General features: G+C 44.6%; 1 protein-coding gene across 1 annotated transcript; it reads left to right on the top strand.

The window, feature by feature from the left end:
- Positions 1 to 64: 64 nt before the first annotated feature.
- On the top strand, positions 65 to 15217 carry LOC149359915 (uncharacterized). Its single transcript, XM_089572037.1, has 5 exons — positions 65 to 2996; positions 4158 to 4219; positions 6876 to 7021; positions 10179 to 10329; positions 14347 to 15217. Exons 3-5 carry the CDS (start codon positions 6957 to 6959, stop codon positions 14458 to 14460), a joined length of 330 nt encoding a protein of 109 aa, XP_089428163.1. The 5' UTR covers positions 65 to 2996; positions 4158 to 4219; positions 6876 to 6956; the 3' UTR covers positions 14461 to 15217.
- The last annotated feature ends 8093 nt before the right edge of the window (positions 15218 to 23310 follow it).

Here is a 23310-nt window from a genome sequence, read left to right as displayed (position 1 = left end):
TTTGTGTCTTTTATTTCATTTGCACTGTTAATTTACCTGTGAGTGACTTAAACCAACTCACCCACTGAATTGCTCATAATGAATTATTTATTTATTTATTTATTTGTTTATTTATTTATTTATTTATTTATTTATTTATTTATTTATTTATTTATTTATTTCCTCAAAGGTCTCGGTTGAGACATTACATGAGGGTAACTTCTGTTGACAAAGAAAGTAAGTTGAGATTCCTGTTTCAGAAGAGAGCCTGAAGTGTTCGTCAAGGTATTCTGCTGAGCCCACAGCTCGAGCTTCAGCCATGGTAGCTGCATCTCTTTAGTGTCAGTGACCCATGGGTAGATCTCGATGCATGTGAGAGAAATTGAAACATTTCAGCAATCTATCATGCAGTATTGGGAGAAGCAAGGTTTCTGAGAAGTGAAGCTCGCAGCACTGTTCAGAAGTCTTGCAAAAAAAACCCATCTTGACTGTGTTGACATCTTTAAGTCACATAGGGTGTATAAGTTTTTGTGTTGTAAATTAGTACGACTATGAGAAAAGCTACGTGTTTTTGTTTTCTGCCTTGAATCTAATTTTTTTCAGGATGCGAGATGTGTCGCAACATTTTTCACTTGATGCCGTTCTTTTCATCTCGTTGTGATGGGAAGACCACAGCACATGCTACTGAAAGAGATTGAGAGGGCTCCAAGCACTTCAAGGTTCAAGGTTTATTTTTCAGTCAGGTACATGGCTGAGGAGAAGGGAAAAAAGCCGCAATGGCGGCTTTTCGTGAAGTCTGAACTTCAATCTTGTGCCCAAGTTGATATCTGGACTTTTGTTCACGTGGTTACTCTGAGGACTGTTTGTGCCACTTTCTTGGTGTTCTTGGAAATCTGTGTGTCACATCTCCATGTTGACAGCTTCGTGCAAATTATTGTTTCACCAGTTAGTGTTATCCCCGATGCCAGTCTGTGTTGTAGTTTGGTTACGCTGAGTGTCATTTGTGGCTCAAAGTACTGGTACAAGGGTCATTGTACTGATCAGAATGTTATATATATTTGTCGTTATGTTGAACAGGAAACTGGAATACTTTGGGAAATTGATCTCTTGCATTTGGTGATCTGCCACTTGAGTTGATTTTAGGGTGTTGACACAGCGCGCTGAAAATAATGAAACTTATTTTTCCTTGCTCAGTTTGTGGAAGCCTTATGATGTGTGGTTTTATAGCTGACAGTTGTTTCTGATTTATGGTCAAAGAGGCTGCTAATTTTATGGGAAAGGTTAGCATTTGCTACCTTATATTATATATGCTACAAGTGCTGATATCTGTGTTCATTTTGGAGCCTTTAAAAAGACACTAATATTGTTTTTGACTACATATATATGATGCACGAAAAGCTACACATGAAACTGCTGGACTGTTTATTGTTGCGGCAGAGGTTTTTTTTTTTTTTTTGGAAATAACAGCAATGTTTGTGCTTGCATGAACTATTCATGTGGTGTAGTATGTGGTTGTTTTCATCACGTTGCCGCATTTCTGTGGGGCTAACCAGTGAGCCGTGTCGTTAGCCAAGCCAGTATGACCAAGTCAAACCTAATAGACAGGTTCCATCTCTGTAAATACCATTCAAAACTTTTCCATAAAAGCTTTTGCAATGACATCATGAATGAAGAACGTGAGAAATGCAAACATTTTCACTGTAGCTATTTTTCTTGAGGCTAATAAAAACTGCATAAGAGTGCTTGGAACAAAGTGGATGTATTCTCCAGGCTCTAAATGCCACTTTTTGAAAGCAAATCACACCTCAGATCACTATGGGTACCCCGCCTCTTCAGCAGCACATGTTGTGGAAACAGTTTTGTTATAGATCAACCAATCTAATGTAATACCAGTCACGCACAAGTAGCTTACTATTCATGTAATTTCCATGCATTCTCTGAAATATAAGTAAGTTTTTCAACAAAAGGCGGAATGCCAAAATTACGCTTCTAGCAAATATGCAGTTGCATTATTCAAAATGCAGGCTAATTTTACCAAGGTTTGATTACCTGAAAAAAGATTGTAATATCAAGATCGACTAGCTTGAAATTTTGAACACCTTATGGATTTCACATGTTTGTCCTCTACCTGCATGTTCACTCATTATGCTAATTGCCCATGCCTTTCCCTCGTGTCAAACTATTTCAGTATTTCATGTTGTCTCCTGTGTTTAGTGTGAAACACTAATGCATGCATGTTCTGTATGTTTGTTTATTCACATACGCATAGTGCATCTGAACCAAAACTGGGTTGTCTGGCTCACAGCATTTGTGACATTTTTTGCTTTATTTGTGTGACCATATGCTATTGTGCTGTCAGAAAATTGTTTTATTGGTGGCCTTGCTGATCTGTTTAACATGGGCATTTTTTACGCATCTGTGACATTTGTTTGTGATAATATGCTGCGACCAACAACTGAGAGTCATTCAATTTTAGCTGAATCTGCAGAATGAAAAGTGTCATTGCAAGAAATGCATAAAATATCCTAATATTAGTCAGCTTGGAATTAACCTGTGCATTCACAGTTTGCTCTTCTGTGCCCCTGATGGGAAAATCGCTTGCAAATTAGGTGCTAGTCTTACCTTGCAGTTTATTTTGGGCAACTGTTCCTTGTACAGCTTTTTATTGGCTCATAAAGATCACTGTGGCTACTGCTACTATTTGTTAACTGCTGCTTTTTATAATCTTTTCTTAAAATTTAAACAGCGCTACATTTGTAAACGAATACATAGAAATATAAGACAGTACTGGCTGTTTAAATTTCAAGAAAAAATGCATCACCAACTAGCCCCTCAACGTTTAAGCGTGCTTGTTATAATATTTAAGTTATCCGGCCAGCTCTTCCTAAACATGTGACTCTGCTCTTTTTTTTTATTTGCAGAATATATCCTGCAGCTTGAAGCCAACATAAAAGAGGAGCCCGTCTGGTGCCCCGACTATAGCGAGGATTGCACCTCCAATGCCTCGGTACCTAACGGTAAGATTTTGGTGAAGTCAATCCTTTCGAGGTCTGCTGCTCCATATGCCTTTTCTTAATAACATGAAATGCGCCAAAAAGAGCTTATGATGACTTTTATGTTCTCATTAAAGCTACCTGTTTGCAATGCTTCGAGTGCATTAAGTTGACACAGTCTGTGGGCGCTCGCACTAAAAGTGCATCAAGGTTTGCTCAGTGCATGCTCATTGTTAGCTGCCGATGACATTTTTCTGCACTGATTATGCCTGCGGCTAGCTCTGGCATTGTTACTTGCTTGAACTTACGAGCGATTTGCAGCGTAACCTGCTTAACTCTGAAAGCTTTTCATGTCACTGAGACGAAGTTTACTGTCCGACTAAAAATCATTTGTGGCATAATCAACAGAGCCCAGAAAATGTACTCTGTCTGCTCCGGCAAAGTGTTCCCTGCTTTACTGTTGTTTTTTATAAAAGGTGCTAGCAAGGCAGCCTTTACCTAATTTAATTCTACTTTATTATGCACGAAGCTCACATAGGGAGGTTAGGTACCTATGACACTGTGCAGCCCTTTAGTGTCATTTTACACATAAGGTGTATTTTTTTTTATCAGGATTGAACATAATATAATGCTGAATATGTGAAAGCAAATAAGGAGTTGCAGGAATTACAGCATGCAGATTATTTTGCAGCTGTGTTATCTTGAGCTGGCATAGCAGGTTATTGCACGTGTTCAGGAGACTCTGAATCCACTTTTGTTTTTGCTATCTCCTTCAAATATGTTATACCTCATGCAAAAGCAAGATAATATCAAAAACCATTCTTTTTTCTATTTACCTGGAGAATGTCATTAGGAATGGTTTTGGTCCATCAATGTTCCATTTCAGCCCACGAGCGGAGCATTTTTTCCAAGTGCAGTTCAGTATTGCACAGCATAAAGCCACCTTGGTTTGTCTGCATGGTTATATATGATAAACATGCACTTCTAGGTGAAATAAAAGCATGACTATGGGCTCAAATCTAGCGTGAGCCATAGTATTTGCATTCTCACTAATGTAATGGTTAAGGTGAAGACGAATAAGGTTGTCGTTAAGTTGTCGTGAAGTTACTGTGCTATATCCTTGTGCCATAGCAATGCACAAGGTGAAATCGGGCTGCTATCACATTGTCTCTGGGCTGTTTTCAGGTTCTGACGCCGTACTCATCCCTGATACAGCATCACAACTGTACAGAGAAAAGCTTGATTCGGTAGGACTACTTGCTTTTCTTGTCTTCAGAGTAATGCTACAAGTGCAGGAGGCATTTGGCTGGCCATATTATATTTATTACCCCCCCCCCCCCCCCTCCCAAGAACGAATCCTGCAGTCTGCAGCATTTGCATCCATTAGTCAGTGTGGACTTAGTAAAAGTTAATGCAGCAAGAATTTCATGTTGCCATTTTCTTTTACACCAATGTTATCTTGTTTTGAAGTCTATGGGTGGTTGTAAACAATCCCAATTGGGCACAAAAGACGGGTAGCACACTGCACTAAGACAAGGTGCATCTGTTCGGTACTATCACTTAGAAAATAGCCACTGGTGGAGGTGCATGACACAGCATACAACGGTGTTATGTACTACCGGGAACAAAAGTGGTATAACTCCACGTGGTGGGAGCTGGAGCAACGGAAAACTGCATTGCAACGCCATCTACAGGCGGCATCTGGGATCGAGACAGCCAATGCATGACCTTAATTATCAGCAGGCATGTCGCTTGGCTCGTTTCCATGCTTCGTGCTTTAGCTCGCCAAAATGCCGCAGTTTTCCGTTGCTCCGGCTCCTGCCGCGTGGAGCATACATACCACTTTTGTCCCCAAAAGTACATACTTGCATGCTTTGTTTTGAAAAGGAAGTGGTAGCAGAATGAACCATAGAGCATGATTTGAAATATCTTCTTGCGGGAAAGATGTTAAAATGCCTCAGTTTGAAAATTAGTGCCGTAATAGACATCAAAAGTAGTGCAGGGGAATTTTTACTTTGTAGCCACCAGACCAGACTGTACTAACATGACCTCCAACATGCTTGAGGCATTTGAGAGCCTTGCACACTTTGGTGTAATGCAGAGCCTTGTTTCTCGTTACTTATCACGTTGATCTTATGCCACTGTTGTGCACTGTGTTTGCTGTGTGCCAGAAAATGGTGGACCTAGGTGCCATATTTTTGCACACTGAATACTACCAAACTTTCAAGCAAAGCATACAGCGTTTTTATTTCAGGGGCACTTCGACTGTCTAAAGTGTGTAGAGGCGAAAGCGTTTTCCGCACCACTTTCGCTCTTCTGTGGCACTGGCGGCGTCACATATAATTGAGTACTAATTACTAAGTGATGACAAATCACTAATTAATGGTTAATTACTGATTAATGCCTGAATACTAATTAACTGCTAATTACCAAATGGGCGATGGCGTTCTATGGACTCTCTGGCAACGTTGCAAGACGCTGTCGCGTTCCACTCTTAGAGGCGAAGCTTAACATGTTAACCACACATCAGTGACCGCACTTTAGGTCAAAAAATTGCCCCTCTGAATTTTGACGGGTGTCCACCGAGATACGTGATGACAAATCACTAATTAATGGTTAATTACTGATTAATGCATGAATACTAATTAACTGCTAATTAATGACGCTTAAGATTCGCGTTTAGGAGTGGAACGCGAGAGCGTGTTGTAGCGCTGCCAGGGAGTCCACATGTGGCGCGATGCCTTGCCCTTTGAACACAATGCTTTTTGAGGAAAGAAAATGGCGCAGTAATTCTCTGTCCTCTCGGTGGACACCTGAACCGCACCATAGAGGAAGGGAGGAAGTGGGAGTGAAAGAATGGCCTCCCACTGGTGTACAGTTTGACGAAGCCAATCTTGGGGGGGGGGGGGAAAAAATGTGGAAAATAATTGACCTTTTGAGCCTTTTCCATCAGTAAACTACCTGATAATACTACTTATTCAAGCAATTTTCATTTCTAGTGCAAGTTGTCTAATATGTCCAGAAGGCTGGTGTATGGACATGTACCAGGTTTGAGGTCTTTTTACGAAGCCAGTGATATAACTTTGTGCACTTTTTTTCTTCGCAAATAGTGGTTGAGATGGCTTGAAAATGATGTCATTCAATTCCTATAGTCATTCCGAGTGATTTTACCATTTGTATGCATGTGAGTCATGTACACAGCTTGCACCTTATAACAGGTTAAGTTCCCAGAGAGCTTGAGCTTTTTTTCTGTGTTAATAGGTCTTCTGTTAATTGGGCAGCGGTTGGTTACAATTTTAGCTTAACTTTTCGCAAAACATGTTATATTTATTTAAAAATTGCTGCCAGCTGTTATTTATTCTTTTTCAGATAGTATATTTTTCAGTATCAGTCTGGTGATCAATAGTAGAAGTTGACATTACAGAAATACCATATTAGGAGGTGTACAGCTTTTACAGCTGTATATGTAAAACTGCATGTGGCAAGCAAAACCAAAGCGCAACTTGGCCGTGAATGCAAAATAAGACTAGTCGGTTTGTCGCCCTTCAAAAATTCTCTTGAAAGTTTGATGAATGGTGTGCCAACACAGTTCCCTTCTTTTCTTAAATCATGGATTAAGCCTCGATAATATCTTTTTGTTTGTGTTTTGTTTTGTAAATACTTTTGGGTCATGCTTGAACTGTTTTCTGTTGTTAAATGTCCTGAAGCCTTGATTCTGAGTAAATGTTGTTCTGCATGAATAGAAGTAAATACAGTGTTCATTTAGGGAGGAAATTATTTTTCGTTGCCATATTTACACAGCCTAAGTGTGAATTTCAAGATAGTTGTGGTCTGCTGTAGAAACTGAACAGTCAGCATTCAGACTCACTGCAATGTTTTTGCGGCTGCTGTGTCCTTGCACAGGCGAACCTTCGAACTTGGTCTCCAAACGGCCTGTTCCCGACTCTTTCGTCACTTGTTCAGCCTCTCCTGCATGGTGCCCCTATGTCAGCAACAAGGCACAAGGCCCTGTCATGCAAGCTGCGTGATGAAATCATCCAGTTCCTGAAGTGAGTGTGACACCACAGTAAGCTACTGTCATCCACTCTTGGTCATCCTTCAGGACCATAGCATGTAGTTGTCCAGAAGGTTATGTTACTGTCTATTTCTAGTCCTTCTCAACTTTGGTTGACTGATCGCTATTTCAGACTGCACGCTATACACTGTAATCTTGTTTAGCTTTCAGTAGCAGGCTTATTCGTTTAGTTTACTTGTGGAAGATATTTACTAAGCCAACTCACTCGCACCACCTTGTTTGCTTGGAGTCTGGTCTCAGGGAAGCTGAAGAGCTTGTCGAATCCATGTAATCCATGAACGTTAAATTTTTTTCGGGAATGTATTACTATGAATGACATAATAGCCAGTTTAAAAGTGCTCTGCCCCCGTCACAGACTAAGCGTGTTTGAAGCAGCGAGCAGAGAGGTGCAACCGGCTCATTGATGTCATCATCCGAGTTCCTTGATTCCATGGTGCCACCCTGGCTCCGTTTGTTTTGGTTCCACACCAACCTTGCTAATGTCTGCAGGCAGAGTAGGAGTGTAAGTGGTGCAAGCATGAGTTAAAAAGCATCCTCGTCATGCCAGCATTGTGCACAGCCCTCATCCGTACACACACCTGCTGCCGAGGTGTCGTCTCTCAGTACTTTCCCCCAAGAAGAGCTAGCGGCGCAGTGTATTGGTGCTGTGAAGCAGCACAATTTTCAGCCATTAGATAATTTCCACGATGACCGCCATTATAGAGCTTGTCTGTTAATGCATGGAGTGGAGCTTTCGGTTGAATTAGCTTGACTGAGGCCCAGTACAATTATGTCAGTCTTTGCTCACAAAAAATGCTTTCCAACATCATCAAGGATAGCGTATGGAAAGTGCATGAAGTCTTAGTCTTAATGCATGGGTGTATGTTTCTTCTTCACTGAAATTCAGACACCGCAATCTGTTAAAACCCACATACTCATGCTAAAAACCATGTTGCCACAGCCACTGAGGCTGTGGCGGGTTATATATTCTTTTTGAAAATGGTCTTTGTAGATGTTATCAAATATAAGTAAAAGTATGTTTTCCATGTGTAAATAAATACCTGTTAGAGCTGCGGAAAAAAGCTGCCTCTGACAACTTGGCTCTCCTGCCAAGCCAGTCATCTTATGCAGTGTGCCAGCAGTATGCAATATGCAATGTGCAAGTAATTACACTCAGGCAAGCGGAAAATACATATAAGTAGGGAATTAACAAAAAGATATTGCTACTAAGTATTGTATAGTAAGCCATAAATTAGTATTATGTTGTGATAGGAAGAAATGTGTGTATTTATTTTATTGAATTGATAACTATTTAAAACTGAAGGTAGCATGTAACCTAACCGTTTTATCGGAATTGATCACATTCAGGTCACATTAAGTGCCAGAGAGAATTAAGAAGCTAAAAGAACACCTAGGCGCGACCAATATCGCTTCCTTTCTGCACCTACCTGGTACCTGAAGTGTTTTTCAGGTCTGCAAGCATTCTTGGTTTCTTTTTGAAACCAGCGCATGGCTACTTTCTTAATTACCCTGATTATTAACGTGTAATCGTACACAAATTCTATGAAAAGCATGCACACATTGCTTTTAATTCTGACATGCCATAATGTTACAAACGTTTTTTTTTTTTTTCCATGCTTGAAATTATTAATTTTTGTTGTGCATATGTTAACATTCACAACCAACCTGACTTAATGCTCTAAGGTGCAATGAAGGTGACTAACAAATAAATGAAATGATAAATAATTTTAGCTGTCATCTTGCCTCTGCTGCTGTGTTTATGGCAGCATCTGAGGGGCCTAGAGGCTCAAGAGCATATAGGGGAATTCCAACTTCCTGCGAACATCAAGAACAGTCCACACTCATGGAATTTGTTGTCAGAATGACCACAGATGCAACATATTAGTAAGCGTGTCGCCTCCTAGTTTCCCAATTTCTGGCATGGGCACCAACTTTTACATAATAGTAGTCATGGCCAGTTGGTATCGGCAGCCATAATGGAAACGTAGGGTTTGGCTGCGATCACACATTTTTTGATAATTACAACTATCTAGGAGTTCACCTTCACCTTACAATTATCTAGGAGTTCACCTTCAATCAGACTTAACCTGGAACTATCATATTAACTTGATTCTAGCTGCTGCTAACCGTTCTCTTGGCCTTTTAAAACGTAACCTTCGACATGCTCCAGCGCACGTGCGTAAACTTGCTTATATTACATTAATTTGACCTAAAATTGAGTACGCTTCCGCCATATGGGACCCAGATCAAGCCTACTTCAAAGATAACATAGAATCCCTGCAAAACCGTGCTGCTCGTTTCATTTATTCTGACTACTCACGTTTTACTAGCGTCACGGCTTTAAAAGCTCGTGCTGGACTTGACAGCCTTTCCCATCGTCGTAAACTGGCTCGCTTAACTCTTTTTCACAAAATTTACCATCATCCGTTGCTTCACGACGATTTCTTTCACTTACCCTCAGCAGTGTTTCCACGCCGTGACCATCCTTTCAAAATCAAACGCATCACATGTCGCACTTCAAGTTATGCTAAATCATTCATACCCAAAACCATTATTGATTGGAACCGGCTGCCTTACACAATCGCAACTGAAACGAATGCGACATCATTTCATGAACTTTTAAAAAATCAAAGCCATGTGTAGTTTTCTTCTAGTTCTGTTCTGCTCACCGCAATGTGTTCGAGTTTTGCTTTTCGTTCTGTTTATTCCATTGTTTTTATCTTTGTGTTTTCTTTTCTTGTTTTTTTGTTTATTTTGTGTCTTGTTGTTCCGCCACATTTTGATTCTTGCTGACTACCAGTTATTGCTCTTTTCTTGCTTCTTTTTTTTTGCCCTGTCACTCATGTTAATGTTCCTTCTATGTATTCAAGTTGAAATTTTTACCACCCCCTATGTAATACCCTCGTGAAGAGGGCCTTTAGGGGTATCTTGAAATAAATAAAATAAATCTTGAAATAACTGCTTGCATTTGTTTTCACCAATGAAATTCTTGTTCAAGAGGAAAAAATACATCCTATTTAAATTTCACCTCATTTTCTGGATGAACTTCTCAGCTTCTGTTTAATAAACAGTACATATTTTGTGTCAAGCAAAGCTGTCTTCACGTCATTGATTTCATTTCGCATGTGCAGTGACCACAAGTTGATCCAGCACACGAACTCATCAGCCATGCGCTGGGCATACTGTGCACTGGGCCGGTCCTTGGCTACACGGTATCCCTGCATGGCCTGGGAACACGCCAGGCCAGGCACCAAGAGTTACAGCCGCAAGAAGAACCGCTGGGTAAGTGGGAGACTGCATCGCAGTACAGCAACCTAACTTTTCTGCATACAGACACTAGCTTGCCATCATCTTATTTGACAGCAGGTGTGATGCCATGTTTCGCAAGAACTTGGTTTAGATTCTAGTGCCAGCTTAAACTATTTTAGTTTGTTTTATGGCTCCGCACACCGCGGTACGTCAGAAACCACTCTGAATCCCTGGCGAAAATCTTTTCTAGCCCAACTGGTTTATGGAACAGTTTCCAGTGTGTTCCAGTTGGTACCATCTGGGTTCCACTTGGTTCCAACTGGAACCAGCTGGAAATTGTTCCATAAACCAGTTAGGCTGGGAAAGATTTTCACCAGGAAAACTGCTGTCACATGGGCACTTTTGATCCCAGTCGATCAAATCAAACTCAGTGCAGGTTTGGGATTTCTGAACTTTCAGCTGCAGTCGAGCTTGATCCTGCTCGACGCCAGCTGATTCCTGAAGCACAGTTTTTGATCCGGATCAAGGAGGTTCCATCTTACTCTGGAAACAGTCAAGTTCTCATAAGTAGCCAAACTGCTTGCATGCACATAGATAATTCGAAAATTCTACCGCAATATCAATTAAAAATGCCTCCTCTTTAGTTTTGCTTCATTACAAACTAATTCATTTGCTGTGTATGCATTTAAAGGTGCATGCAGTGCGACGTGGTATGTAGCAGATCAGTTCTTTAATCTGGGTTCAGGGGGAGTGTGTAGCAATATTGCCTGTCAAGCACACTCGAAATTTCAGTTGGTACCGGACTCATTCAAGGCCAGAAGTGCCCATATGACAGCGTTACACAGCCATGACAGTTGTTGGTTGGTTGGTTTATTGGGGTTTAACGTCCCAAAGCGACTAAGGCTATGAGAGACGCCGTAGTGGAGGGCTCCGGAAATTTCGACCATCTGGGGTTCTTTAACGTGCACTGACATCGCACAGTACACGGGCCTCTAGAATTTCTCCTCCAAAGAAATTCAACCGCCGCGGCCAGGATCGAACCCGCGTCTTTCAGGACAGCAGCCGAGCACCATAGCCACTGAGCCACCGCGGCGGCACCATGACAGTTATGTGCTTCATATTGCTTCCCAAATGCCAGCTCAGGAATTTTCATTTCGCGGCAGCATTGCATCACATCACATGGCTTGGCAGTGCAGAGTCACTGTTTTATGGGGTGCATAAGAGGTCATATGCCTGCATTTTTACATGGAACATGCACTGTCTAATTTTCTAGCTGTCTGAGAAATTTGTTAATTTATGCTGCTGAGGTAAGAACTGGTTTTCAGATGTGCGCGAACATTCAAGGGACTCCGAGGATGAGGCCTTTTAATTGTGTTCTCAGTAAATTTTAAGCTTTTCAGCATTTTATGGCTCTGTTCACATTCACTCGATAGCGAAAGACGGAAAGTTTGGGGTTAAAAATTCAACTTTTTCCAGTCACTCGATTCAAACTTGCACTAATGGATTATGACTCACCCGCTCGTATTGCAGCTGAAAGGTCAACGATTTTATTCTTTGCTTGACCAGCCACTTCATTGCTAATCTGACTAATGACCAGCAGCAGGCTATCTTTGGTTGAGACTGAAAAATTATGAGACTCCCTTGAAACTGGCTGATGATGCAAATACACAAGAGAACCACAAAACTCTGTAAGAGGTTGGCTGAAAACTCTCTCTCTCTGCCTGCTAGCGTCTGCTGTAAGAATTTGAGGGAGATTGCTATGAGACATCTTTTGCAGTTTGCAGTGAGAACTGAACAGATTTTGCAGCGACAGCCGTTAAGGGCATGTTTTCCAGCTCGATGGAGTTGGCACTAACAATGTTGCTGTAACACTTCATTGCACCACACTGGATCGCCTGAACTTAGGGGCATTCCAGGCGCTCTACCAGAAAAAAAAAAGGAAAATAATAATGATTGGTTTTGGTATGTGGTTTTTTATGTCCTGAAGCAACAGATGGGCTATGAGGAGTGGCGTAGTGGAGGGCTCTGAATGAATTTAGACCATTTGGGGTTCTGTAGCGTAAACTGACATCGCACAGCACATAGATGTATTTGCGTTTTGCTTCCATTGAAATGCAATTCGTATATTCACTACTGCAAACAGCTGTCACTAAATTTGGCATTACACAGTCATAACTGTCCTGTGAGTTATTTTCTTCACAAAAGCAATGATTTGTTTGCATCTGTTCCAGACAAGATGAGAAAATTCTTCTTCGATGCTATAGTTTGTTTCTTTTAGTTTGCATGTTTTCGTAGGAATGGCTTCTTTTATGTTGTGAAAATTGAGTTTGCCAGGGATGGCATTATGATGTCTGAGTAACAACTTAGACTTTGCTCTACTATTTCTTTCCTGTTGTAGGTGACATGTAAGTGCTCATATTGATTAATTGAAATGTAAGTTATTGCAAGTGATTAATTCTTTGGACTGGGCAAAATTCTGAGATGTGCTAGTGTTGGAAAGGCCATAAGAGGTAATTTTGCTAAAGTGCAACCTGTTTTCAGCACCATCCAGACTGGCTTTAGGGTCAGAGATTAGGCGATACAAGCAAGTGACATTGCTTTTTTGTCTCAACTTCTGTTTAGGATGATGTGAGGTTCTGGTAATGGCTTTCTACTTCTTCACTTAAGCACTTCCTAATTTGAATATTGTTCCATTTATTGTTATTTACTTGCTGTCAAAGTTTTTTGCATCAGTAGTTAGTTGGGACTGGCCAGAGGTTAGCTTCTGCATTGTATAAATGTAGCAGCGAAGTTAGAACATGGCTTAGTTTTTGTGTCACCTGATAACACAATTAAGAAATTTTATATAAATTCACTGCATGACTAAAATTGCAGCACTGTGGGCTTAGCAGCTCTACTAAAAGGCTGTCAATTGAGTTCCTGGCAAAGCTGTTCCAAAGAAATTAAGATACCTATCTAATCGTACTTAACAGGTTGCATGCAGTTTTCGGCATGAAGAAATGCATTTATCGTGAGTCTTATGCACTGCAGAGTGAAACTGTGTGTAAAACAAATTGTTTGTTTTCAAGCCAAAGCAATGTGACAAGCAGTTATAAAACAGGCATATGGAGAAAGCAAGCTTGTGCGCGTGGGTATAAAAAATAGTGCTGTGAAAAATAATGAAACTTTTGTAACAGACAGCAAACTGAGTTCAGCTGTCAAGACAGCCTCATCCTTTCACTCAAAGCCAAACACTTAGCAAAGCTTTATGGCAGTGTGCTATTTCGTTCCTTACAGTATTGGCATTTAATGGTTACAAATAAAGTGAGAACAGGAAATTCTGGTCACCTTTCAGCCATTTGTGGCGAGCTGAAAGGCCAGCTGGTGCTCTGGGCCTGACTTATTTTCAGAGTTGACTTATACACAAATTTACGGTAGGTGTTACGGTAGATGTTTTGTTTGCTTGTAGGAACTGCAATTCATCATCATTGTTTGTGGCACTTTGAACCACTTGTTTGCCATTGTTTACCATTTTTTGGAGCACTTTGCTTGTAGGAACTGCAATTCATCATCATTGTTTGCAGCACTTTGAACCATCCATAGTTTCTTGTCCAGGAGGTTACTGGAACCAAGTTACTCTTCTGCCTTGCATGTTTTGTCAACACATTTGCAGTTGTGATGATAATGAAGCTAATGATAATGGCAGAAGAAGCGTTAAGACATTATGTTTTATTTCTGTCCATTGTTCCTGGGATAATCTGCACGTAGCAACACCGAGTAAATATTTTCATTTTCTAAGAAAACCGAGTGCTTTGTTTCTCACTTCTTTTCAGCTAATAATTGAATTCGTGGATTGAAAGCTGTTCTGGTGCCCAGAGGATGTAAGCTAGGGTTGAGCATTTCTCTTTAAAATTTACTGTAATTTTGTCACTTCACTTTAATATTTTTATTGTGTGAGGCATTCAGCTTCATTGCCCCTAACTTGGCATGGATGATTCTGTTGACGTACAAAAAATATTAAAACAGTTGACTTGGTTTGCCCCGTTTCTTTTTTTCTATTCTGAATCGCAGAGCGTCTTCATTCAGCGTCTCACTGCTACCAGAAAGGCCCAGAAATGGAGGGTGATACGGATGCTGCAGGATGCAAACAATACAATGACTAATCCAACCACCCAGGCCACATGAACCACGCAAGCCATCTGTGCTTCACTGGAATGTAGCACCACGCAGGAATGAAAATTGAAATTCTTTGGGTGCCATGCTAGAAGTGAGTCTGCATGTAGGTTTGTCTTAAATTATATAATGAATGTTAAAGAAATGAAAATATTTCTAAATAATATTGGATATTTTGTGCACCATACCTATTCAGCTACATTTGTGTGCTGCTTGTTCTTCCTTGTGATGTTGTTGGAAACATATATGCACTGCCATGATGTTTTGAAATTATTTTCTGTTCTGTAGTAATTTGAAGCATTTCTTGTAATTTCTGCAATGTGTTGTGCTGATCAAAATGGAAGCACTGTTATGTATGGTACACCAAAGTGTCAGATGCTGCTGCTGCCAATATATGGTACAGTGCTTACCAGTTGACAGCTTTTATGCTGTTGAGTCAGTGTCTTGTAAAACATCACTTTTTACTGCAGACAAGTTGGAAATAATGATAGTATCTAGGTGAACCAGGCACGTATGGTGTTCCACATCTCCACTTCTTTGTATGTTGTTTTTAAGTCGTTATTTAGATTACTCAGAAAGAGTCTGGTTAGGCATCACCTTTTTTTGTAAAAGAATAACTTTTTTTTTACATATGCCAACACCACACTTTGGCTCTGAGTCATGCCTTAGGCTCTGAATTTATTTCAATCACATTTGGTTCTTTATTGTGCACCGTATTGCTGCGAACTATGCCGTATATCTTTCACAGAATCTGGCCATAAACAAAGTGTGCACTTATCTTCAGTTCGACTGCGCTCTTACTACTTTATCAGTGCCACATGCCCTGCTTCCCCGATGACTGGCAGAAGAGTGCTAAGGCAGGCACAAAAATTGTGGGGGGCATTTGCTCTTACTGAAGTGCGATGAGGCGAAAGCCATTTCCGCCTCTGTTGCTGCCCCTGCTACTATGGTGATTATCAAAGTCTTAGGTGACGTCATGCACAGTGCATTTCCGGTTACGACATACTGCGCCATTTGATGGCGTCATCATTTTTGTTAATTATATGTATTAATTAAAATGTTTTAATTAATTCGTGTTCCGACATACTACGCAATGTCGATGACGTCATCATCATCATTACTTTTTTAATTAGTTTTTAATTAATTCTAATTTCGTGTTACGACACACTACGCCATGTTAATGACGTCATCAGTTTTAGTTGACAGCTAAGGTGTGACAATTTCGTGTTATAACATACCACGCCATGTTGATGACGTCATCAGTTTGAAAACAAGGGTGGAACTTCTGCGGACGCACACGACGGCGACTGCCTTAACAGCCGCGCCATACCGTCTACCGCCGACGGCGCTCGCTTACTCTGCCTTTTCCTTGCTTAGAACATTGGTAAACGCCTTTCGAAGCTCAGCTTTGAACATTTCCCAAGAGGTAAGGGTAGACTCACGGTTTGTGTGCCGAGTCCTGTCGCGAGAAGTAGACATGGCATAATTTTTCTTCTTGACCCACTTGTTCATGATTGCGGCCCTTTCGAATTCCTCTAACCAGTCTTCTGTGTCCTCGTGCGGGGCTCCGTGGAGACTCACCCCCGGGATCAGATTCCCAGCAGTCTGCATAATTCCAGGACGTATCTAGTGGCAGTTCCACGTCTGTGTCTTTACGGACCTGGTCAGCGGGAATGGCCCAAACTCGGGCGGGAAACCTTGCTGGCTGCGGCTTACTCCGCGTGTGGTTTCAGGCTCGACGTCCGTAGATCGTGGGAGGCTTGCGCTTCTGTTTTGTGGGGTCCGCTGCATGGGCGCCGCACCTCCACCAAATGCCACGTGCGGATGTGAAGCAGGCACCTCGCTAAGAAAATTCTTTATTGAGCAAACTTGTGCTCAAACTAAAACAACTCGGCGGCGGCAGAACAAGCGTAAAGCTTCGGGCGAGCGCTGTCGGCGATAGACGAACGGTATGGCGCAGCGGCCGTAGGCCGAGCACATTTTGCGCCTGCCTTATCGCTCTTCCGCGAGTCATCGGCGAACAGGCGTGCGGCACTGACAAGAGCGCAGTCGTCGCGCAAACTGAAGTGCATAGTATGTTGCTGGCCAGATTCGGTAAAAGGGATACCACATAGTTCGCGGCAGTATAATCTCGTTTATATTTTGCCTACACCTGAATATGGTGGCGAGAACTGCGGTCGAATGAATGCTGTGCTCGGCAGCACGATGCCATAGTTGTTGAGCTACCGCACCAAACTCAGTGGCTATGATTGGTTGGTCTGAAGGCGAAAGCCTTTAATGGCTCATTCTCCCGACCGTCCGTCCGGCGTCACATCCAGCGCCTGGAGTGACTCATCGATGAGCGCAGCCGCCAAAAGGTGACGTCATCTTCGTCGCCAGGTGGAGCTGTCGGCGCGGCGGCGCGTCGTCAATCGGTGTGCGGCAGCTAGTGGAGGAGGATAGCTCCCAAGCGGTGCAGCGATTCCGCGCCAGGTGGTTCGACTGGGCAGAGGAAGGGCGACTCTCCGATTACGAAACGGCGAAAGATCAACGAACGCATGCGTCAAGCGGCGGCTGAACGCGTCGCCGACAAAGGCTTTCGCCTAGCGCTCTTTAGGCTGCCAAAGTGCTCCCATAGATTTTTAATGAAGTTTATGATTTACACCACCAGAATACACTTTCTCAATGTTGTATTGCCTTGGTACATCACACTTCTGAGCAGTGTTACTTTGATACATACAAATGGGATGCCACAATAAGAACTGCATTAGGTCTAATATAATGTGGCTGATCACTGAGGTACACCAGGCGATTGGTGCCTCGTGCAGATAAGTCCATGTTTAAACTTTGTAAGACTAGAAATGGGCTGCTGGCTAAAGAACTGAAAGCCATGCACTTGACACCTTAGCAGCTCTACTTTCAGCCATGCACTTGACACCTTTTTAGCAGCTCTACTTTCATATGCTGTATTTTTTATTTAATTATGAGTGCCGATCGAGTGACACGAACATTGTTTGCGAAAACACAGTGCTCGTATGTGATGCTTCACGAACGGAGGCGTGGAGTAGCTCATTTCTCGATAGTCGAACTGCGGTCCCTTCGTAAACGTAATTCGTGTTCATGCAGGTTGGAGACAAACTGTCTTCTACTACTTCCTTGTACGTGCTCGTTGTCTGAGAAATTGTTACGCGTACACACATTCGAACCTCGGCAGTTCGAACCCAAAAAGGACCGAAAATTTGTTGGGATTGCCTGGATTTCGAACTAAAAGGAGCCTAATCTGAACAAGAGAGCTAACGCTCCGGCTATGTGCGAGTAACCGCACTGGAGGTGCATCTGCACACGCTAGGCCTTTTCGCGCACTGAGAGACAGTGATGTATCTGCATCGGCCTCTACGAGTGACGGCTCCATGATGGTGCCACTTGGCCCCTAAAATAAGGTAGCGCTCCTACCGCAACAGGTGCGCAGAAAAATAAGGGATGGGAGAAAATAGAGCAGTGATGATCGCCATGGCGGAAGCCCAACCATAGTCTCTTCTCCACGACGCACGGGCATCGAGAACCCGGTCGCTGTGCTGACGCCATACAATAGCAGGTCACGTGTGCACGCGAAACCGGCAGCACCACAATTACCAGGATACATAAACTGTAACCGGGACTTCGTGTCGCTGTGACCGGTTGCCGTTGTTGCTATAGCGTGTGGCCGCTTGCATCCGGCCTACTCTCGTTGCAAAGCGGTCCCATTCGCGAATCCAAGGAAATCAGAGTCCTCGGGCTCTTCATACACAACAAGCGACGCTGCGACACAACACTCGCCAAGCTCCGGCAGGTGGGGGACCAAGTGGGCCGCATGGTCCGCCGGGTTTCCAACAAGCGCGGTGGGTTACGATGCAAAGACGCCTTGCGGCTGGCGAACGCATTCGTGACCAGTCGAATCTTGCATTCGACTCCCTACCTCCACCTGCGGAAACAGGAGGAGGATGCCCTCAAGGTCATCCTCCGCAAAATCATGAAACGAGCGCTGGACCTCCCGGTCTCTACCTCTACCAGCCGCATTATGGCACTGGGGATGGTAAACACTTTTAGGGAACTCCAATACACTCAATACAACAATACACTCGTCTCACAAAGACAGGGTCGGGTCGCCGCCTTTTAGCCCGACTTCACATCCAGCACACTTAATTCACAGAGGACAGATGCCGCCTTCCCGTACACTGGAGACGCGCCCTCCACGTGCGGCCTCTCCCCACCAATATGTCCAAAGAGGATCATAATGGCAGGCGCCTGGCGCGGGCGGAAGCCTTGGACCGCCATTTTCGGAGCAAACCAGGAGTCTTCTACGTGGACGCGTCCGTCCCGGGCCCCAGGGGATGGTACGCGACCGCGGTCGTCCACGAGGGTAAAACAGTAGACGCCCTTACTTTCAAAGCCCAGTCAGCAATTCACGCAGACGAGGTTGCCATCGCTTTGGCAGCCTCTGACACCTCCTCCAAATACATAATCACCGACTCGCGAGGGGCTTGTCGAAACGTCACGCAAGGGTGGGTTACTCCCCTAGCTTATCAAATTTACCAAAATTGTAGCCGATACTCGGATCCCGCGCACCGATCTATCGTTTGGGCTCCAGGTCACCAAGGCGTCCACAGAAATGAGGCAGCCGACGCCGCCGCCCGCGCACTCTCTCTCCGGGCATTTCCCACGGGACCCGACGCCGACCAGGACTTCAATTTCAATCCGATGTACACTTTTAAGGAAATTGCGATATTACAAATCCACGCATCAAACTCTTCCCACCCCGTGCAAAGGGCTGAGGAAGGTCAACGAGCGGGTACTCCTGCGCCTGCTCACCAACACGATGTTGTGCCCGGCAACTCTACAGCATTTCGATCCTCAATTCGACGGGCGGTGCTCACACTGTGGGGAGGTGTCTGACACCTACCACATGGTGTGGGCCTGCCAGCGGAACCCATCCCTACCCCCTATCCCGAACCCCACCCGAGAGGACTGGGAGGCGATCCTGTCCGGTTGCTGCACCCTCGAGGCCCAAAGGGCCTTAACGCAGCGCGCCCGGGCTGCGGGAAACGCCAATGGGGTGCCTGACTATAGGCATCCCACCTAGTGGTTGTAAGGGCGTGACCCTTCAGGTCACGACCTCCAACACCTCTCCCTATGATTAAATAAATGTTTTCACCACCACCCTACGTAGCCTTGAGACAAGCCGCTGCGCCGTGCTGGGGGCAGGTTGGTTTAGGATGGCTGCACAACCTGTTCGAATTTACCGTTGCATACGCTCATGCGCGCGGATGTGTGAGCGAGAGCTAGGTAGCTGTTAGTGGCTCTTTCCACGAGGTCTCGGTTGCGCCGATATCCGCGCCACGCGCACCTTTGAGGTGAGGCGAAAGGAGAAAAGGTGTGTAGGAAAAAATTAATAAATGGTGCTGAGGAAACGGCTCCGCAACTGTCTCTCTATGCACGCCTCTCTATGCACGCCTGAACCGCGCCGTGGGTAAGGGAGGGAGTGAGAGTTGAGGTGACGTAGTGGAGGGCTCCGGAGTAGTTTCGACTGACATCGCAATGCACACGGGCGCTTGAAAGGGTTCGCAGCTGCGAGTAGAAGCAACAGAGACGAATATGAGAGAGGAGCTGATCGAGTAGCGCAGACTGTTGGGTCATTTGGTAAACGGATTTTTGTAAAAAAACACATGTGACTTGAGAGAGAAAAATACACAAGCGCAAGAGAGGAACGCTACGTGTGGAAGCCATAAGAGGATACGCGCTGGAACTTTAGATGCGGATAGAGTTTCTGGAAAAATTTTCCCATTGCTCTAGTAGCGTAGCGAGAGGCACGGAAGCGGCCAGCCGTGGTTGCATGTTGGAGAATGGGGATTGGTCGTTACCCATGCACAAATTTAGACACAAATTCCCGTTTGAGAGAGTAAAAAGGGAGTAAAAGATCCTGGGGTAGATATCCATCACTAAACGGGATACTTACGGTTGGCAGCGGATGCAGATTCCTTCAAAACGTGTCAAGTACATGCAGTTATCATCACTTTAACCGGAGTTTCAACCTACTCCAATTGCTTAACTCAAGACCTCTGGTGCCGCGGTTAAGTCTTCATTGCTAACTGCATCAAGTTATTTTTATCTGACGTGGGAATAGGCCTCTGCTGACAAAAACATAGTATAGCATTCCGTAAGGGAGTGCACTAGAGGTCAGTTTGCTTCCTTTTTACTCTCTTATAGGGTAATTCAGTGCACATTGTATCATGCGAAGGAGGGGACACAGTCTGCGTCCGTATCTTTTGCGCTGTTTTAAGAAGCATGGACCACCAATTATAGCCCACATGTCTGCCCTTGTAAGTGTTCGGTTTGGCTGAACTTGCTGCACCAGTTCAAGGAGTGCAGCACTACCGCATTCTCTTTGCCCGTGCAGCGCACGTCCGTTGCACTTTTGCGTTCATTAGCTTGCACTCTCCGAAGTGGAAGTGTTGCAGCAAGATGGCGGCGCCCATGCGTAAGAACAAAATGGTGACAATTCTTTCTTGAAAGCAGGAGGTACGTTGCTGGTCGTGGCGAGAGTCGTAAACCGAGCAGTGAAGTTGAGCACCGCTCAACTTCATCGCGATTTGCACTTGAAAATTCATCACGAGGTTCGTTCGGTCTACTGGCGGTCGTTGATGTGGCCGGCATGCAACTGGCTACAATTCAGTGACGACCTCGAGGCGATAAGACGGCCAGGTATGCACTCGAGCATTCGTTTTGCAAGCAGCCAGACTGGCGCTGCAAATTCACGGCACCTCCCAGGAACTCGACGGAACTGGAGCATCGATAAGCAGGCAACTCGAACGAACCTGTGGCATCCTGTGGCGTTCCGTATCTCAGATGTGATGATAAAACGTTGACGCTACACTAGCGCTACGACGCCATGTTCGACGCCGGGAAAGAAAACGACGAGTCCGTCAAGACCTTGCAGTATGCGCCTCCAAAGCCCGTCGGGGCAAGCGAGAACCGAACACGCTAAACAGAAAGGAGTACAGGGAGTAAAGTTATCCTCTTGCGCACTCCCCTTTTCAAAGGGGAGTGCGCTGGAGGGCAGCTTACTCCCCTTTTTACTCCCATAAGGTGCATTCGTGTTTAGAGTGAAGGTGCCACGAAGGCGTTTCACAAACACCGTTTGGTTACAATTGTTCTGTGTGTGATAGTCTGCCGCCGCTGTTTGCCGTAACCATGGCGGCAACTTTTTTTTATGCGAAGCATATTACTAGAGCTACACTACAGCCCGTCGAGCGCGGCGGTGGAGCTACCATTGACCTTTAGCGTGACCACGTGACACCACGTGACAACATGACGTCACAGCAGAGGAGAGATGGGCTGCCGGCTCGCGCGGTCGGCCGCGGCGGTGGAGGCTCCACATCAGAGGCGCGGCGGCTGACCACGTGACAACATGACGTCACAGCAGACGAGAGATGGGCTGCCGGCTCGCGCGGTCGTCCACGGCGGTGGAGGCTCCACATCAGAGGCGCTGCAGCTGACAGTCTATAGGGAATGGTGGCGGTGGAATAACTAAGGGTGTCAGAACTACGAGTTGGGCTGGGCTCCCCCGCTTGCCTGGCGCATACTGGAATATAGCTGTCGATCTGAAGATCCAACTCCACGCAACCTGATTTGGGCCCCCGGTCACCAGGGACTCCAGGGAAACGAACAGGCCGATCAGGCCGCCCGCGCACTCTCTCCCCGGGCTATCTCCCTGTCCTTGGAAGGGCACTCCCAATCAGACAATCTGGCCATTACATTCAAACAAATCACCGATCACTACAAGGAGGAGCACCGGCGCTACCCGGCCCCTTGTAAGGGTCTGGATCGCGCTGACGAGCGCCTCCTCATCAAAATTCTCACTAATACTGTACTGTGCCCGGCGGTGCTTAAACATTTCAATACATCCTTTGATGGCACGTGCCAGTTCTGTGGGGAGGTGTCTGACACCTTCCACATGGTTTGGGCGTGTCAATCTAACCCATCTATCCCCCCCAACCCCAACCCCACCAGAGAGGACTGGGAGGCGGCCCTGCTCGGCTGTCAAGACCTAAAGAGCCAAAAGGCCTTGGTTCAACGGACGCGGGCGGCGTTGCTTGCCGATGGGGCCCCGGAATGGTGGCTCCACCTAGTACTGTGAGGGGAAAGGGCCAGTAGGGTCCTACCCCAATCACCTTTCTGTAAAAAATTAAATGTTTTTCACCACCACCACCAATGTACTTTCCATGGGTGCCAAGAATGCTGTTGTAGCCGGTGCTGGGGCAGCGGTTGTACACTCTGCATTGAATTCACCGATGATCCCGTATATAGCTGCCACGGCAATACTTGCTACACTTCTAGTGGTTGTATTAAAATGACCAAGTATTCAACCAAGGAAAGCCATGTATTACCAAGCCTAGCCATCAATATGCTTCGCATCCGACTAGGCTTAACCTTAGCTAAGCCTCAGCCATTTTTTTTTCTCGTGAAGCTAGCGTGATTTCGACGGAGCCGAAGTTCGAATAACCTGAAGTTCGAATTAACGAGATTAAAAGTGCTACAGATAGCCGAGTGTCATCGAAACCAGGCGACCGTCTGTCGCTGTTGCTCCGACCAAATTTCCAAGTAGTGTCGTAGGCCTTCTCTTAACAAACATTAGTCTGACATTTAAATTACTTTCCGAAGTATTTCGCTCGACAACTTGTCATTGTAATAAGGCGCATGGTAGCCTGGGGGGTTTTAATAAAAGCATAAGGTTGTTTTCATACCTCGAGTTAAGCTATCATTTATTGAGGAATTTAAAAAGTGTTAGTAGAGCGGCCACAGAGAGATTTGCAAGTACCTATAGCATGGTGTATTTGGTCAGGACCT

Source organism: Amblyomma mixtum, chromosome 2 (assembly GCF_055824585.1).
Source record: "Amblyomma mixtum isolate Tamu chromosome 2, ASM5582458v1, whole genome shotgun sequence".
Classification (NCBI taxonomy): Eukaryota; Metazoa; Arthropoda; class Arachnida; order Ixodida; family Ixodidae; genus Amblyomma; species Amblyomma mixtum.
The sequence above is the reverse complement of the archived record's forward strand: the minus strand, read 5'-3'. Positions and strand labels throughout refer to the sequence as shown.

Coding starts and splice junctions, on each gene's coding strand:
- LOC149359915 (XM_089572037.1), top strand. CDS start 6,957: ATGTCAGCAACAAGGCACAAGGCCCTGTCATGCAAGCTGCGTGATGAA. Junction 7,022..10,178: donor GAAATCATCCAGTTCCTGAA/GTGAGTGTGACA, acceptor TCGCATGTGCAG/TGACCACAAGTTGATCCAGC. Junction 10,330..14,346: donor GCCGCAAGAAGAACCGCTGG/GTAAGTGGGAGA, acceptor TCTGAATCGCAG/AGCGTCTTCATTCAGCGTCT.